Source organism: Pseudophryne corroboree, chromosome 2, assembly GCF_028390025.1.
Source record: "Pseudophryne corroboree isolate aPseCor3 chromosome 2, aPseCor3.hap2, whole genome shotgun sequence".
Classification (NCBI taxonomy): domain Eukaryota; kingdom Metazoa; phylum Chordata; class Amphibia; order Anura; family Myobatrachidae; genus Pseudophryne; species Pseudophryne corroboree.
In genome coordinates this window covers 626,176,801-626,192,907 of record NC_086445.1, presented here as the reverse complement: position 1 = coordinate 626,192,907, position 16,107 = coordinate 626,176,801, and the positions used below count along the sequence as shown (strand labels likewise).

Genomic DNA, 16,107 nt, shown 5'->3' with positions numbered 1-16,107 from the left:
ATGAAGAATGATCGTGGTAAGAAAGATGCTCCACAGATATCTTGCGTACCCCACTCACAATAAGGTGAATGTGGGTGTATCCATAAAGGTATCTTTTAGTGTAATGATGTTAACTGCATCCAGACAGCCAGACACTGTGTTGTGGTGGTTTAATAAAACACAGGCGTACCCAAAACTCACACGAAGGAAGTAGAGGGCACTCCTTGAAAGGTATCTTTTACATTCAGTTTTCTTCAAGAAAATAAAGCGTACCCCAACTCACACTGGCACGGAGAGCTGTAATCCTATCAAGGTTTCTTTGTTCCGTAATGGTGCTGTCAATAAACTTCGGTGCTTTGGTTTAATGACTCGCAGATATACAGAGAAGAGGAGATAATGACAAGCAATGTGTGATATTGTTTCAAACCAAAAGAATGCACAGAATAGAAGGTACCAGTGTTACGTGGGACAATCGTGTTTAACGTACCCCACTTACATCAACAAGAGGGTAATAATAAGCCCATAAAGGTATCTTTCATATGAAGACTGTCTTAAACCATAAGGTAAGGGCTTAATCTAGGATGGATTGCTGTAAACAGGCGTACCCCAACTCACACTGGATAGATGGCACACGTTCCTATAACAGTATCTTTCACACCATGACACTCAAATGTAGGCGTACCCAGACTCACGTTGCAGTGGAATAGATGAATCCTATCAAGGTATCTTTTGTGGGCTTCAAAAAACCTCTCTCCAATCAGTGTGTAATAGTGAACAAATTCACACAAAAGAAATATGTGCAAATTCTCCAGAGGAAATTCCAAATAAAATATCCCAAAAAAATTCAAAAAATTGTACTTTATTCCAATCTAACAGAACACCAGGTTTTTCAGATACGCGAAAAATCCAAGTTCAATATAAAACAATGAATGTCCATAAAATTATATATCCGAAAAAAAGGGATAAGATATAAAAAGGGAAAAAATACTTAAAGAGGAAATACTTAAAGATACTTTTTTCCTCTTTAAGTATTTTTTCCCTTTTTATATCTTATCCCTTTTTTTCGGATATATAATTTTATGGACATTCATTGTTTTATATTGAACTTGGATTTTTCGCGTATCTGAAAAACCTGGTGTTCTGTTAGATTGGAATAAAGTACAATTTTTTGAATTTTTTTGGGATATTTTATTTGGAATTTCCTCTGGAGAATTTGCACATATTTCTTTTGTGTGAATTTGTTCACTATTACACACTGATTGGAGAGAGGTTTTTTGAAGCCCACAAAAGATACCTTGATAGGATTCATCTATTCCACTGCAACGTGAGTCTGGGTACGCCTACATTTGAGTGTCATGGTGTGAAAGATACTGTTATAGGAACGTGTGCCATCTATCCAGTGTGAGTTGGGGTACGCCTGTTTACAGCAATCCATCCTAGATTAAGCCCTTACCTTATGGTTTAAGACAGTCTTCATATGAAAGATACCTTTATGGGCTTATTATTACCCTCTTGTTGATGTAAGTGGGGTACGTTAAACACGATTGTCCCACGTAACACTGGTACCTTCTATTCTGTGCATTCTTTTGGTTTGAAACAATATCACACATTGCTTGTCATTATCTCCTCTTCTCTGTATATCTGCGAGTCATTAAACCAAAGCACCGAAGTTTATTGACAGCACCATTACGGAACAAAGAAACCTTGATAGGATTACAGCTCTCCGTGCCAGTGTGAGTTGGGGTACGCTTTATTTTCTTGAAGAAAACTGAATGTAAAAGATACCTTTCAAGGAGTGCCCTCTACTTCCTTCGTGTGAGTTTTGGGTACGCCTGTGTTTTATTAAACCACCACAACACAGTGTCTGGCTGTCTGGATGCAGTTAACATCATTACACTAAAAGATACCTTTATGGATACACCCACATTCACCTTATTGTGAGTGGGGTACGCAAGATATCTGTGGAGCATCTTTCTTACCACGATCATTCTTCATTTGTTTGTCAGTTTTTGACTATTAGAAATACTACACATTATATGCTATCTTTTTCTTCCACATGTTTGAATAATTACGGTACAATACAACCGGACGAGATTACAATACAAGGCGGGAACCAATTCTGAGGCCATCCCATCTCCAAAAAGGAACGTATTGTACAAATCAACTATTTTTTAAGCGCCTAGGACGCAATCTGGTGTCTATTTGTTGTGTAAAAAATCTCTCAGAACTAAAGCCTGATAATAACAGTGAGCTGGAACTTGGGTGGTAGCCGGAACTTGGGTGGTTTAGAATGGCAGACTAGACCAAAGGTGCAGGACACAAGACTAGAACTGATAGATTGCAATGAGACTGGGACCGATGGTTTGCAATATCAGACAAGAGCCGATGACTGAGGATATCGGAGTGGAACCGAAAACTAAGAATATCGGGCTCCTCATATCGGGCTGCAACTGTTGACGCTTCTAATATCGGGCTGGAACTAATGATATGACTATCAGAATGAAACCAATGATCGTACTTGAACCAATGATATGACTATTACACTGGAACCGATGATTACACTGTTCTAGCTGGAAGTCACAGGTACATTGAGCCTAGCATGAATTGAAAAATGCTCTGTGCAAAGCTGAACTTAGCATGAGTGATGGATCAGGCTCATAGGCGTGCGCAGGGGTACCACTCCGAACCTCCCCACTCCATCGGGTATCAGACTACCTCCTCCACCCCTTGCTCTAGGACATAGACTGCTCACCTGGGCCATCCAGGTGAGCAGTCTATGTATTGGACGGGGAGGGGGAGAGTAGACCATAATGCGGCGAGGGGGGAGGGGAGTCCGGAACGGCACCTCTGTGTCGGTGTCTGCGCACACCTGTGATTAGGCTGAATGCAGTAGAGCTAGTTAAGAGTCAAGCTGGAACTGACAATGCTTTTCAGGAGAATGCAGACACAGTGGATGTTCAGTACACAGGCTGGAATTGACGAGCATTCACAGAGAGTGTAAAAGGAGTGGTCTAAAACCAAAGAATCTTCAGTGCAGGAGGTTTGCACTCAGCAGCTGGTGATATGACAAGGCAAGCCAGAAATGAGCACTGAGAGCCTGCTGCAATCACTGAATGCACACACCTTTGGTACTGCAGGCTGCAAGTGCAAACACTGGAAAAGCTGACTAATGCCAGGTACACACTAGAGCGACAAGGATTCGTTCCAACGTCAGAACCAATCCCCGTCAACTTTAGATTATGTGTACACGCTGGGGCGATTTTTAGTTAGGTTGGAACAAACATGTTCCGTTCTTCATTAGCGTACTACAGGATGCTAGCAACAACGCTGGTTGAATATGCGGCACATCCAACCAAGTGTCTGTCGCTAGCGTCCGCAGGAGTGCGCAATCCCCTGTACACACCAAGCGATGTAGGCAATATGTCGTTACGAAATGGCTAATTGTGCCGATGTCACTCTAGTGTGTAAGCGGGTTAAGACACAGGTGCAGGCTGAAGTCTGTAGTTCCACAGCTTCAGGAGCAGACTCAGGAGACAGGAATACAGCAAAGTCACAGAGATCTGGAGCAAGGATACATAGCTCTAGTAAGCAACATTGTTCAAGGCCATTTGCAAAGGCCAGAGTCAGACCTTATATCTCCCTTGCTGCGCTGTGACTGGTGGAGAGAATCAGCTGACCCAGTCACAGCTCTGGATGGTGGATCAGTGATCAGCTGATCCCTGTCAACATGGCAGCGCCCAGTGTCCAGGAAGGCAGGATACACAGAATGGGGTACACTGGGAACAGCAACGGATCCAGGGAGACGGACAGTCAGCTTAAACACCTGACCTCAGCAGAGTAGCGCACCAGCACACCGATAAGAAGCAATATGCCCGATGGCGATTCCTGACATGCATGAATTTCAATCAATCACACCGCGCCCATAGTTATTTATGGGGGATGTAGTTATGTGACTGGCGGTCAGGAGACTGCCGGTCACATAACCTCCCCCTACATCCCGCCCCCTCACAACCCCGAAGGTCGGCATGTCGACCAACAAGGACTATTCCCACTCGTGGGTGCCCACGACACCCCCATCGACTAGGAATAGAACCCATAGGTCACCACCGAGCCTGCAGCGTGGCGAGCACAGCATGGCGAGCGCAGCGAGCCTGCAAGGTGCTTGCTGCACTCGCCACCCCCCGCTGGGATTCACGCATACCACACCCCTAAAATGGGGCTATTTATCACTATACTTTAGATCATATGCTGGGACAGCCTTTTATCAGAGCTGCTGGACCCTGCAAGATTTCCTTGATTAATTGCCCTGAAGTATCATATGTTATCGCTGCAAATAACTACGATGAGAGGTTAAATTTAAAGCCACATTATATGATGCTGCATAAACAGGACCCACATTCTAATAAAGCTGATCACATGCAACAATAAACCCATAACAAATTTGACTTTGTCATTTTTTTTTTTGTTTTGTCAGCAGCTTCCAGGACCACCAATAGTATCAAATCTATTAAGTAATCATTTTCTATATAAGTTTATCAGTCTCTACAATTTTATTTCAGGAATTATAGCCCACTCCTTACAATACTTCTTCTGTTCATTGGTACTTGGGGGGGTCATTCCGAGTTGATCGCTAGCTGCTTTCGTTCGCAGCGCACCGATCAGGCAAAAAAACAGCACTTCTGCGCATGCGGATGGGGCGCAGTGCGCACGCGCGACGTACTTTCACAATAGCCGAAGTAGTTTCACACAAGGTCTAGCGACGCTTTTCAATCACACTGCTAGCCGCAGAGTGATTGACAGGAAGTGGGTGTTTCTGGGTGGTAACTGGTCGTTTTCGGGGAGTGTGTGAAAAAACGCAGGCGTGTCGGATAAAAACGCAGGAGTGGCTGGGGAAACTTAGGCGTGGCTGGCCAAACGCAGGGCGTGTTCACGACGTCAAAACAGGAACTAAGCAGTCTTAAGTGATCGCTAGCTAGGAGTCTGGAGCTGCTCAGAAACTGCACAATCTTTTTTTGTAGCAGCAGTTTCGGTCGCACTTCTGCTAAGCCAAGATACACTCCCAGAGGGCGGTGGCTTAGCGTTTTTACTGCTGCTAAAAGCAGCTAGCGAGCGAACAACTCGGAATGAGGGCCTTGAGGTACTGATTTTTGCACAGCCTTAATGATCCAGTCATAGCATCTCATTAAGTTTGAGGTCTGGTCTTTGCCATTACAAAACTTCCTTTCTTTTTACAGTATTTGTAGATATGATAGTGTCCTGTTACATGATCCAATTTCAGCATAGCTCCAGCTATAAGAAAGATGGCCTGATATTTCCCCTTCGAAAACTCTGGTGTAAAGAAGAATCCATGCTGCACACAATGATTGCTAGGCATCCAGGACCTGTTGGAAAAAAAAAACCCAAAGCATCACCCCTCCACCACCATGATTAACAGATGCTAGAAAGTCCTTGTGACTATGGGGGTCATTGAGATCTGATCACTGGGCTGCTAAATTTTCTCTCCTGCATTCAGATAGTCCTTGCCTCCAGGGCGAGTGTATATTCGCTGTGTAAGTGTGCGATCCTATGTGTATGCTAAGCTGCTAAAATCCAGTGTGTGCAGTGTGTGTGCAGCCCAGGACTTACTTCTCCAGTGCGATAGAATCAGACTGATCGGGCCGGAGCTGATGTCAGACACCCTCCCTGAAAACGCTTGGAAACACCTGCGTTTTTCCGGACACTCCCAGTAAACGGTCAGTTACCACCCACGTTCACAGTGATGCAGAATCAGGGCCGTAACTACGTGTGTGCCAGGTGTGCCTGGCACACAGCGCAGTTGCCCTGAGGGCGCAACGGCCAGCGGCATGTAATGAGTCAAATTGACTCATTACATGCCGCCTCTGCTGTGTGCGCCGCGCTGGGGAAGAGAGCAGCAGCGCCGGAGGCAGTGGAGAAGGAGGAGGAGGGAGGGGGTAGTAGCGCCGCTGCAGCTGCAGCTGTCCCCTCTGCCAGGCGCAGCTGTGAATGCTGGGATGTGGGATCTTCATCCCAGCATTCACAGCGGCGGCGGGCAGCCAATACGGAAGGAGAGGGGACTGCTGCAGCGGCGCCTCTACCAATTACATAGCGCTGCTGCGGCTCCAGTCCCCCTCCCTCCTCCTCCGCTGCCTGCACCGAGGGATCTGCCAGCATGAGGAGCCTGACTGCAAGCAGGGAGAGATGGTAAGTATCTCTATCTCTCTCTCTCTCTCTCGCTCTCTCTCTATTTCTCTATCCTTTCTGCCGCAATGTGTAAAAAGGGGGACTGGCTGCCGTAATGTGTAAAAAGGGGGACACTGTCTGCCGTAATGTGTAAAAAGGGGATGCTGTCTGCCGTAATGTGTAAAAAGGGGGACGCTGTCTGCCGTAGTGTGTAAAAAGGGGGACGCTGTCTGCCATAATGTGTAAAAAAGGGGAAGCTGTCTGCCGTAATGTGTAAAAAGGGGGACGCTGTCTGCCGTAATGTGTAAAAAGGGGACGCTGTCTGGCGTAATGTGTAAAAAGGGGGGCGCTGTCTGCCGTAATGTGTAAAAAAGGGGATGCTGTCTGCCATAATGTGTAAAAAGGGGGACGATGTCTGCCGTAATGTGTAAAAAGGGGACTCTGTTTGCCGTTATGTGTAAAAAAGGGGACGCTGTCTGCCGTAATGTGTAAAAGGGGAGGCTGTCTGCCATAATGTGCAAAAAGGGGACGCTGTCTGCCATAATGTGTAAAAAGGAGGACGCTGTCTGCCGTAATGTGTAAAAAAGGGGACGCTGTCTGCCGTAATGGGTTTAGGCACCACAGGGGAGGGTTGGGGTAAGGCTGCAGGGGGTGGCTTAGGTTTAGGCTGCAGGTGAGGGAGGGTTAGGTTTAGGCTGCGAGAAGGGGAAGTTGGGTTTAGGCACCACAAGCGAGGGTTGGGGTTAGGCTGCAGGGGGTGGCTTAGGTTTAGGCTGCAGGTTAGGAAGGGTTAGGTTTATGCACCCCTGGGGAGGGTTAGGTTTAGGCTGCAGGTGAGGGAGGGTTAGGTTTAGAATGCGGGAAGGGGAGGTTGGGTTTAGGCACCACAGGGGAGGGTTGGGGTTAGGCTGCAGGGGGTGACTTAGGTTTAGGCTGCAGGTGAGGGGGGGTTAGGTTTAGGCTGCGGGAAGGGGAAGTTGGGTTTAGGCACCACAGGGGAGGGTTGGGGTTAGGCTGCAGGGGGTGGCTTAGGTTTAGGCTGCAGGTGAGAGAGGGTTAGGTTTAGGCTGCGAGAAGGGGAAGTTGGGTTTAGGCACCACAGGGGAGGGTTGGGGTTAGGCGGCAGGGGGTGGCTTAGGTTTAGGCTGCAGGTGAGGGAGAGTTAGGTTTAGAATGCGGGAAGGGGAAGTTGGGTTTAGGCACCACAGGGGAGGGTTGAGGTTAGGCTGCAGGGGGTGGCTTAGGTTTAGGCTGCAGGTGAGGGAGGGTTAGGTTTAGGCTGCGAGAAGGGGAAGTTGGGTTTAGGCACTACAGGGGAGGGTTGGGGTTAGGCTGCAGGGGGTGGCTTAGGTTTAGGCTGCAGGTGAGGGAGGGTTAGGTTTAGAATGAGGGAAGGGGAAGTTGGGTTTAGGCACCACAGGGGAGGGTTGGGGTTAGGCTGCAGGGGGTGGCTTAGGTTTAGGCTGCAGGTGAGGGAGGGTTAGGTTTAGGCTGCGAGAAGGGGAAGTTGGGTTTAGGCACCACAGGGGAGGGTTGGGGTTAGGCTGCAGGGGGTGGCTTAGGTTTATGCTGCAGGTGAGGGAGGGTTAGGTTTAGAATGCGGGAAGGGGAAGTTGGGTTTAGGCACCACAGCGGAGGGTTGGGGTTAGGCTGCAGGGGGTGGCTTAGGTTTAGGCTGCAGGTGAGGGAGGGTTAGGTTTAGGCTGCGAGAAGGGGAAGTTGGGTTTAGGCACCACAGGGGAGGGTTAGGGTTAGGCTGCAGGGGGTGGCTTAGGTTTAGGCTGCAGTAAGGGAGGGCTAGGGGTCTGTGGTGGGGGAAGGGGGTAGCATGCTTTCCCGACTCCTGTTGGGACTCTAAACTTTGGGATACCGTGGTCGGTACTATGACCGCCGGCATTTCAGGCCAAACCCCTCCAGACTGACCAGCCAAGGGTTCTGCTATTATAGACAGTTGTGAGTACTTCCAGATGATAAAATAATGAAGTACACCTGATAAGCGGCATCCATCTCAAAATTATCTTCTACGATAATATGAGCGCAGGGTGTACTTCATGTTGATTTATTTTTTTTAATAACTAATGACAATTTAAAAGTATCCAATTGGTTATTTTTTTCAGGAAATTATCTTTAGCAAATTTTAAATCATGGTAAACGCTAAATGATTATTCAGCTTTGATAGAGGATGTGCCTTCTTTTTTATATGACTATATTTGCATCTCTTCACAATTTATTCAAGAATTGTCAGCATAATAAAACTAACCACAAACGCAAACAAATCTGCTCATATTATGTTGTCCCCATACCCTTGTGAGATCATAGTGGATTTTCTCATTCATTTTCCCATTCATTTTCTCAGTAACCGCATCTCTCGGTCTCCAGGCTCCTTACTGCTTTACAACCAGTCAGTCTTTTTCTCTCCTGTAGGGTGGGGTGTACTAAGCAATTGCGGTACATCACGCCATACATCACATTGCTACTAATCGCATATGTACTAAGATATGCGATTAGTATTGCAAAGAACATCTCACCCGCTAAGAGCTGTCCTTTGCAAACTAGGGACTTTCGGGTTTCGGCCCGGGAGTCCCTCTGTGCATGCGCAGATGGCAGCGGCGGCCGTGGGAGGTGCTGGGAGGGATCTGATCCCTCTCACATCACAATGCAGAAAGAACCTAATAGGCTTCTACAGGGTAAATCTGGCGTTACTCTCCACAATAAAGCCCCACAGTGCGGGGCTTAGTACATATGGAAAATGTGTCCAAAGCGTTTTCGGGGTTTTGGCAGCATTTCCACTTTAGTACATCCTACCCATGTTCCCCGTTGGCTCTTGCTCTTATACCCTGCTTTATGCATACCTTCCAACCTCCCTGATTTTGGAGAGAATCTACCTCACCATGGTGAATCTAATTAATAAAGAGAAATAAAGGACACACTCCCAGAGTGATGCACGCCCATACCCCCCAACATGATGGGCAATGGGGGCATGCCGAGGGCACACTCACAAATTTCCAACCCCACCTCTTAAATGTTGGGAAGTGTGCTTTATGCCCTACTGTGCTTTACCTGTGACCCCAGCTCTTACTAAATAAGGGCCAGATATACTAAGCCTTGAAAAGTGATTAATTTCACGGTGATAAAGTACCAGCCAACCACTCCAGTCATTTTTCAAACCCAGCCTGTAACATGGCAGTTAGAAGCTGATTGGCTGGTACTTTATCACTGTGAAATGTATCACTTTTCAAGGCTCAGTACTGTACATCTCCCCCTAAGTCCTGTTACAACGGTTAAAGCACAGCAATTCATAAACTGAGAATAAGGCAGGTTAATCTCATTCTGTGCCTTTTTAGGCAGGGCAATTATGTGCCAGTGTGCTGCAAAGTTGTTGTCTATATTTGGTTCCCCTTACACATATGCACAGACCTTTTTATCATCAGGCATTCAAAAAGCATCATGTGCAACAATTGAGTTGTACCTTTTCCAGCCTTACACCTAAATCGTTCAAACGTGGATCAGGACAATACATCATACACATACTATAGTGTGTAATTCAATTCATCGTACCTGTCCATTGTTCACTGAATCATCCTATTGGATGTGCTGCAAATCCAGTGGGCCGATTCCATGGGCGACGCGGATGTAGTTACATACATGCAACGATACACTGTATCAACGTACAGCAGGTTGTCTGGCATGTACGGCAGATGCGATGTGTCATTACATCGCAACGCCATGTTGCACCATTGCATGGTGTGTACCCAGTTTAATATACAAAAGCTGCTGAAAAATCTTACCAACCTCATATAACACTGAACAGTCAGATTTGTTTGTTACAACTTGTAACACTTCTTGATCTTATATTACAGATTGGTATACCTTTAAATAAATGTATTGTTTTGATTCATTACTCAACCTGTGGTATTGTATGGCTCCTTTGAAGGTTGGAGAACCATGCATTTGGCATTTGAAGTATATAAGTACAGCAGCACAGTTTGATCTGCATGTGGTATTTGGGTGGACCCTAACTTGCATGGAAGTTCCATGGCACTTACTATTTGTTATTATTTATTACCAGTTTTTTTATATAGTGCACACATATTCCGCAGCAAATTACAGAGAATATCTACTGTGTGATTAAATTAAATAATAAACAAATGACTGAGCCAATAAAAAATCTGGACATGGACGTAAATCTAAAGTGTAACATGTCTTAAGGATGTGGGCAATTACATAGCCCATCCTAAAAATTCCTTGGATGCCTATAAAGACCTGCTAAAGATAACCTATTGACAAGATAAGGTCATGAAAAGCAAAAATGTGCTAATTTGACTAAATCACAAGGATAATTTGAAAACCAATAATGGGTTTGAAATAAAGAAATAATCCTGCAAACTATTGCACAGTTGTAATATATGAGTTCTGAATTGTCTTTGAGGGATTTGAAGTGACTACTGTTACAGACTCACAACAAACATCACATCAACAATAAAAAGCAAAAACATGTCCAGTCCATGAGCAATTTCATTATAGAGTTTTAAATAAAAAGCTGCTGGTATCTACATTGGGAAAGAAAAGACATACATGGAGCCAATTCATTGTTGGGGAATAATCAAGGATCCAAGTTCCATAGCATTTCAATATTGCTTCGGTGCGGGGATGGCTGCTCCAAAAAGCAGCCGTTACCACAATACTTACCACAGATAATTAGTGGCGGCGGAATTTTACACTGCCAGGACCATCCCAACAGTGTTAGTGCACATGCATGACCAGAGTTCACGCATGTGGATTGCTGGAGGGGACGCAGGATCAGAGAAGGCAAGGGATTTTTCTTCACAAACCGTACCTCCATCCCAGAGTAAAGAGCATGGCTCTGGGAACCAATGACATTTGAAGATGGGGTATGTGCACAGAGGCAAACTCTGTTTACTGAATAATGGGCAGCCCCATTGGGCACCTAATAATGAATGAGCCCAATACGTGAAACATCCAGGAACTAGTGTTTCTGCAAGTGTAACAAGTCCATGGGTGATGCGGACCCTCTCCTTAATTTACATAGTTACATAGTTACATAGTTGTAGAGTTTGAAAAAAGACAAATGTCCATCGAGTTCAACCTATATTATAATTTTTATTTTATTTTTTTATGTTAATTAATGCTGTATCCCTGGATTTACAGGATAGGATGATAATATATGTTCTGCAGCATCACTGTTATAAATAAGATGTGAGGCATCAAAAACAAGCTGTGTCATGTTGAGCAAAAGGAATGACCAAGTTGACAATGTTACTTAAAATGTTTTCATATTTTGAAGTCATGTTTTAATATTATATTATATTACGGTTATGTACATTGCCTGTGTACCAGTTAACACAGACTTTAATGTTTCAGTTCTTAACTATTTAGGGAATTGTCTTAAACAGTTGCTGCTCCCTGTGGCAATGAGTGGAAAAAGGGACAGGGACACACAGTATCCAGCCCCTTTCTCCTGCCTTCTCCCCCCCACTTCATTTCCTCTCATTATCTACAGGGCACAGAGACATAACTTTCTTTAACCCATTCAAGAGAGTCACTTGGTACCACTATGCATAGGGGATTACTCATTCATATACAGCATCAGGTAATAGTTGCTGCACAAGCAGTAAAATATTGTCAAGCAGGTGCCAAATAAGGAGAAAGAATGTAACGCTGTACATAGACTGGCGTGTGTGTGTGTGTGTGTGTGTGTGTGTGTGTGTGTGTGTGTGTGTGTGTATATATATATATATATATATATAGAATAGAGGGTGACGGCGGCACTCAGAGTCTTTCACACCAAGGTAAATCAAAGCAGAAGGTGCATTTATTAGTCAACGTTTCGGGGGACTGGCCCCCTTCCTCTGGTGTCCTGAGGAAGGGGGCCCGTCCCCCGAAACGTTGACTAATAAATGCACCTTCTGCTTTGATTTACCTGGGTGTGAAAGACTCTGAGTGGCGCCGTCACCCTCTATTCTGCATATTGGGGCCACCATACCCCTAGGAGGGCACCGGAGCGATACCCCTATGGGGACAACGGAGTGCCGGGCTGTTTCCATGGACTATATATATATATATATATATATATACCAATAATTGGAGTGTTGTATGTGGGGATGTACTGACAAGTTTACTGCTATTATTATTATTATTATTAAAGCCATCTTAATCACTGAAGTCAATTTAAACACAAACTAAGAGTGGAACTATAAACAACATTTTACTATACCCTCAAGTCTGTCCAAACTATTAGGTTGCGGCTTGCCTAAGGCTTCATAAGCTTTTAATCATTATAGCAGTGTTAAACATACTTAATGGAATTAGACAGTAAAGTAACACCTATAGGGGAGTAGGAGTCAAGTTGGACTTGAGTGACCTGTATTTCTAGGGCCTGGCAGCACAAACAGCAGCCTAAACATTGTCCATGCATATAGCTTATACTGTACTCTGTACGTGGGCACATAAATACACATGTTGTGATTACTTATATATATATATATATATATATATATATATATAAATATATATATATATATATATACTTCGCATACAAATAAGGGCATAAGGGCATCTAGAGAGAGAGAGAGAGAGAGAGAGAGAGATTGTAATACAAACATGTGCATTACCCTCTGCAGGCTTTATGGCACAGCATCTCAGCACCGCACCCATTAAACTCACTGTACAGTGCTCTATCCAAATATTGGCAGAGCGTTAACACCTACATACTTTTAAAAACACTCACATTCCCATTTTTGTCTATATTGAGTCGTCTTAACATATAACTCTATTATTTAAGCTCACAGTACACATTTTGCTATAAACCCACAAAACACACATTTAGACACAACTGTAACCTTATAATATATACACAGCAGGTTTTCTTGCATCTCAATGTGCCATGTTCTATATGTGGTCATTACAGGTATCTCAAAACAGTGGCTCAACTGAGTGCATGCACAGTGAGATTAAATCTACATTACTCACATAATTGCAACTTAAAAATGCACTTGCATACAACTCGGCCCAAAGTGCCTTTTATTGTGTTGTATAACAAATCTGTAAAACTCCCTTAAGCTGGATACACAGAGGCGATATGAGCCCGATATATTGTATCTGCCCGATTCAGAACAACATATCAGACACCCGGAAATGACATATCGGGCATATCGTTGAGTGTGTATGCCCAATATGAAGGTGCCAGCGGTTGCATGTGACGTCACCTAGTCGGCCGAGCTGCATGGCCAACCGGGTGATATCGCATCTGGTGTATGCTAATGAAAGACGGAACAGTGATCTTTCTGATGCGATCTCTGTGATGTGTACCCAGGATCTGATATGCCGGCCCATGAGCCTGACATATTAGCTGAGTACGCATCATATAATGTGTACGCAGCTTTAATCTTGCACTAGTTGTATATACATAACCTGTCGCTCATTCAGATTGTGCGGCCTGTTTAGATGACCCCAAAAGAAGATTTTTTTTCTATCGCTGCTTATTGCAGCAATAGAAAATATTTTTCATGTCAGTTCTTTAAAAAAAAAGTTTGCTGGGGCAGCTGAGTGACCATGAGTTTCCCGCCAATAGTGGCTGGCAGTAGTATTGCTTCACTACCAAGTCCAGGTCCCCAATTTGCATTGATGACCCGACTTGCACTGGAAACCTGACTCTGCGTTCCAGCTGCAGATTCATTAAAAACAAAAAAACAAAATGGGAAAAATAAATATTGTTAAAAAAACAAAAACAAACAGAAAAAGTTATTTTTAAAAAGGGAAAATTATTTATATTTGTAGTACATTTTTTCCCTTACCAGTCTTGGCTGTTACCATGCCAGAGGACAGTGTACCTGTACCTGCTAACTAGTCTATAAATGTATTTATTATTACCAGTCATTTATATAACACACACATATTCTGCAGCGCTTTACAGAGAGAATATATGCCCATTCACATAAGTCCCTGCCCCAGTGGAGCTTACAATCTATATTCCCTATCACATGTACACGCGCACACATTCACACTAGAGTTAATTTTTGTTAGGTGCCATATTTTGGGATTGTGGGAGGAAACCGGATTACCCACGCAAGCACAGGGAGAATATACAAACTCCACACAGTTAGGGCCATGGTGGGAATGGAAGTCATGAACTTAGTGCTGTAAGGCAGTAATGCTAATCATTACACCATTCATGCTGCCCAAATGATAAGCTTGTGTGCAGTGACCTCTTACCGCTCTGCCTGTTTTCCTTTATCACTGTCCCAACAGAATTTGATGGCGCTATACAAATGAATGCTATTATTATTATTATTATTATTATTATTATTAATAATAATAATAGTAATAATAAATAGGTGATGGCTAGCTTGCTTATGATATTGCTTTAGATGGCTACTAACCGAAACACTCCATGAAGGACACCAGTGGTTGCTTTGGGTAAATAGAAAAATATTATGGGTCTACAGTAATTATCAGTGCTGTTTTTTCATAAAATTATGCAGAAACTACTGTTTCTTCATAGTTTTATGTAGCAATAGCCTAACGCAGAGTTCACACAAATCTCCTGCAAAAGGCTAACTACCGTTGCAGATCGCAGTCCCCATTATTATCAGTGGGGGATTACAGTCTGAGCCGTATGTACCAAACTCCAAAAAGTGAAGCTGTTTATTGTTTTGCCTCGTTGACTCATACAGGTGCAGCCATACTCATCTATGCTGCATCGCGGCACACTGCATGGGCTGCAGCTATTCGCAAATAGTCACAGCCTGGCGCAGCATGCAGCATCCCGTGATACAGCATCACAGCAAAGATGAGCATGACTACAACTGTAGGCGTAAAGCAATCCGCTGCATGACTATGGTCACATTCTCGCAGGAGAGCGATCGTAGAACCCTCTCCCACAGCCTCCATCTGGCTCCAGATACTGACACTCACATGCGCAGTGTCGCATTCCCACGGAGGAGTCTTCTAAAGAAGTGAAGAACTCCTCCAATATGCTGGGTATGTCATTCACTGGGATAGCGGCTATCACTGCCACTATCCTTGCGAGTTACAGTTAGTACATAGGGGGGATAATCATGCAGAAAATCATTATTCCCGCTGCAATATGCATTGTATGATTTTTAATACATACTCTATGCCCCTATACCTGGGCATAACAGCTGCTTTTGCATAAACTAGGGATTTATGAGGCAGTGTAGAATTCCCCTCAATTATACCATACTCCTCTCCTCTTTCTCTTGTACTGTACATAACCAGTATATTACACATACTCATAGAAGCATTCTCCGGGAGCACACACAGACAGCTGTCACATCTTCCTCAGTGCCCATGTATAAAAGCAGAATGATTTGCTGCCACCTACTTACCCGAGGGTGCTGATGAAGCCGCACACCGTCCCCTCAGCATACAGGGATACGATGTCCCCAATGTGCAGGAAGCTGGATTTCTCACTCATTCTAGTGCAGGAACTCTGGCAGGATGGGCGATCAGATGCACGGTGCTGTGAGGAGAGAGGGCATAACTCTTGCAGCACTCCTGTAGCGATCCGGTATGTGCCCCTCTCTTTGCTGAGCTGACTCTCACATGTACGTGTGCTCCTCTATGCTGTCTCTCTCATCCCTTCTCACTATTTTGGCGCCCGGGAGATTAGTGCTGCTGCAGCTTCTTCTTCTCTTTCCCTGTTGTCCTTTATCAGTATATCCCTCCTCCAGTCCTTTCCTGCTCTCTTTCTCTTCACCTGTACATAACCAGGAAGTTTCCTTACATGCAAATAGTGTCTATGGGCACAGACACACCCCTGCCGCTGCTGCTGCTGCTGCTGCTGCTGCTGCTGCTGCTGCACTCATGCACTGTAACCACCACGCCGGTTTAACTCTCTACATGCTTTTCTATACTTCAAATGAGCGTGTGTGTGTGTGTGTGTGTGTGTGTGTGTGTGTGTGTGTG

The 16,107-nt window shown here is 44.6% G+C and overlaps 1 protein-coding gene across 1 annotated transcript in view; it reads right to left on the bottom strand.

The window, feature by feature from the left end:
- The window catches only part of ITPR3 (inositol 1,4,5-trisphosphate receptor type 3), a 418,536-nt gene extending 402,920 nt beyond the window's left edge, over nt 1-15,616 (bottom strand). Inside the window, exon 1 of the mRNA XM_063954848.1 lies at nt 15,528-15,616. Within this exon, the coding sequence (XP_063810918.1) occupies nt 15,528-15,616 (89 nt within the window). The remainder of the gene's footprint in view (nt 1-15,527) is intronic.
- Between the last annotated feature and the right edge of the window lie 491 nt (nt 15,617-16,107).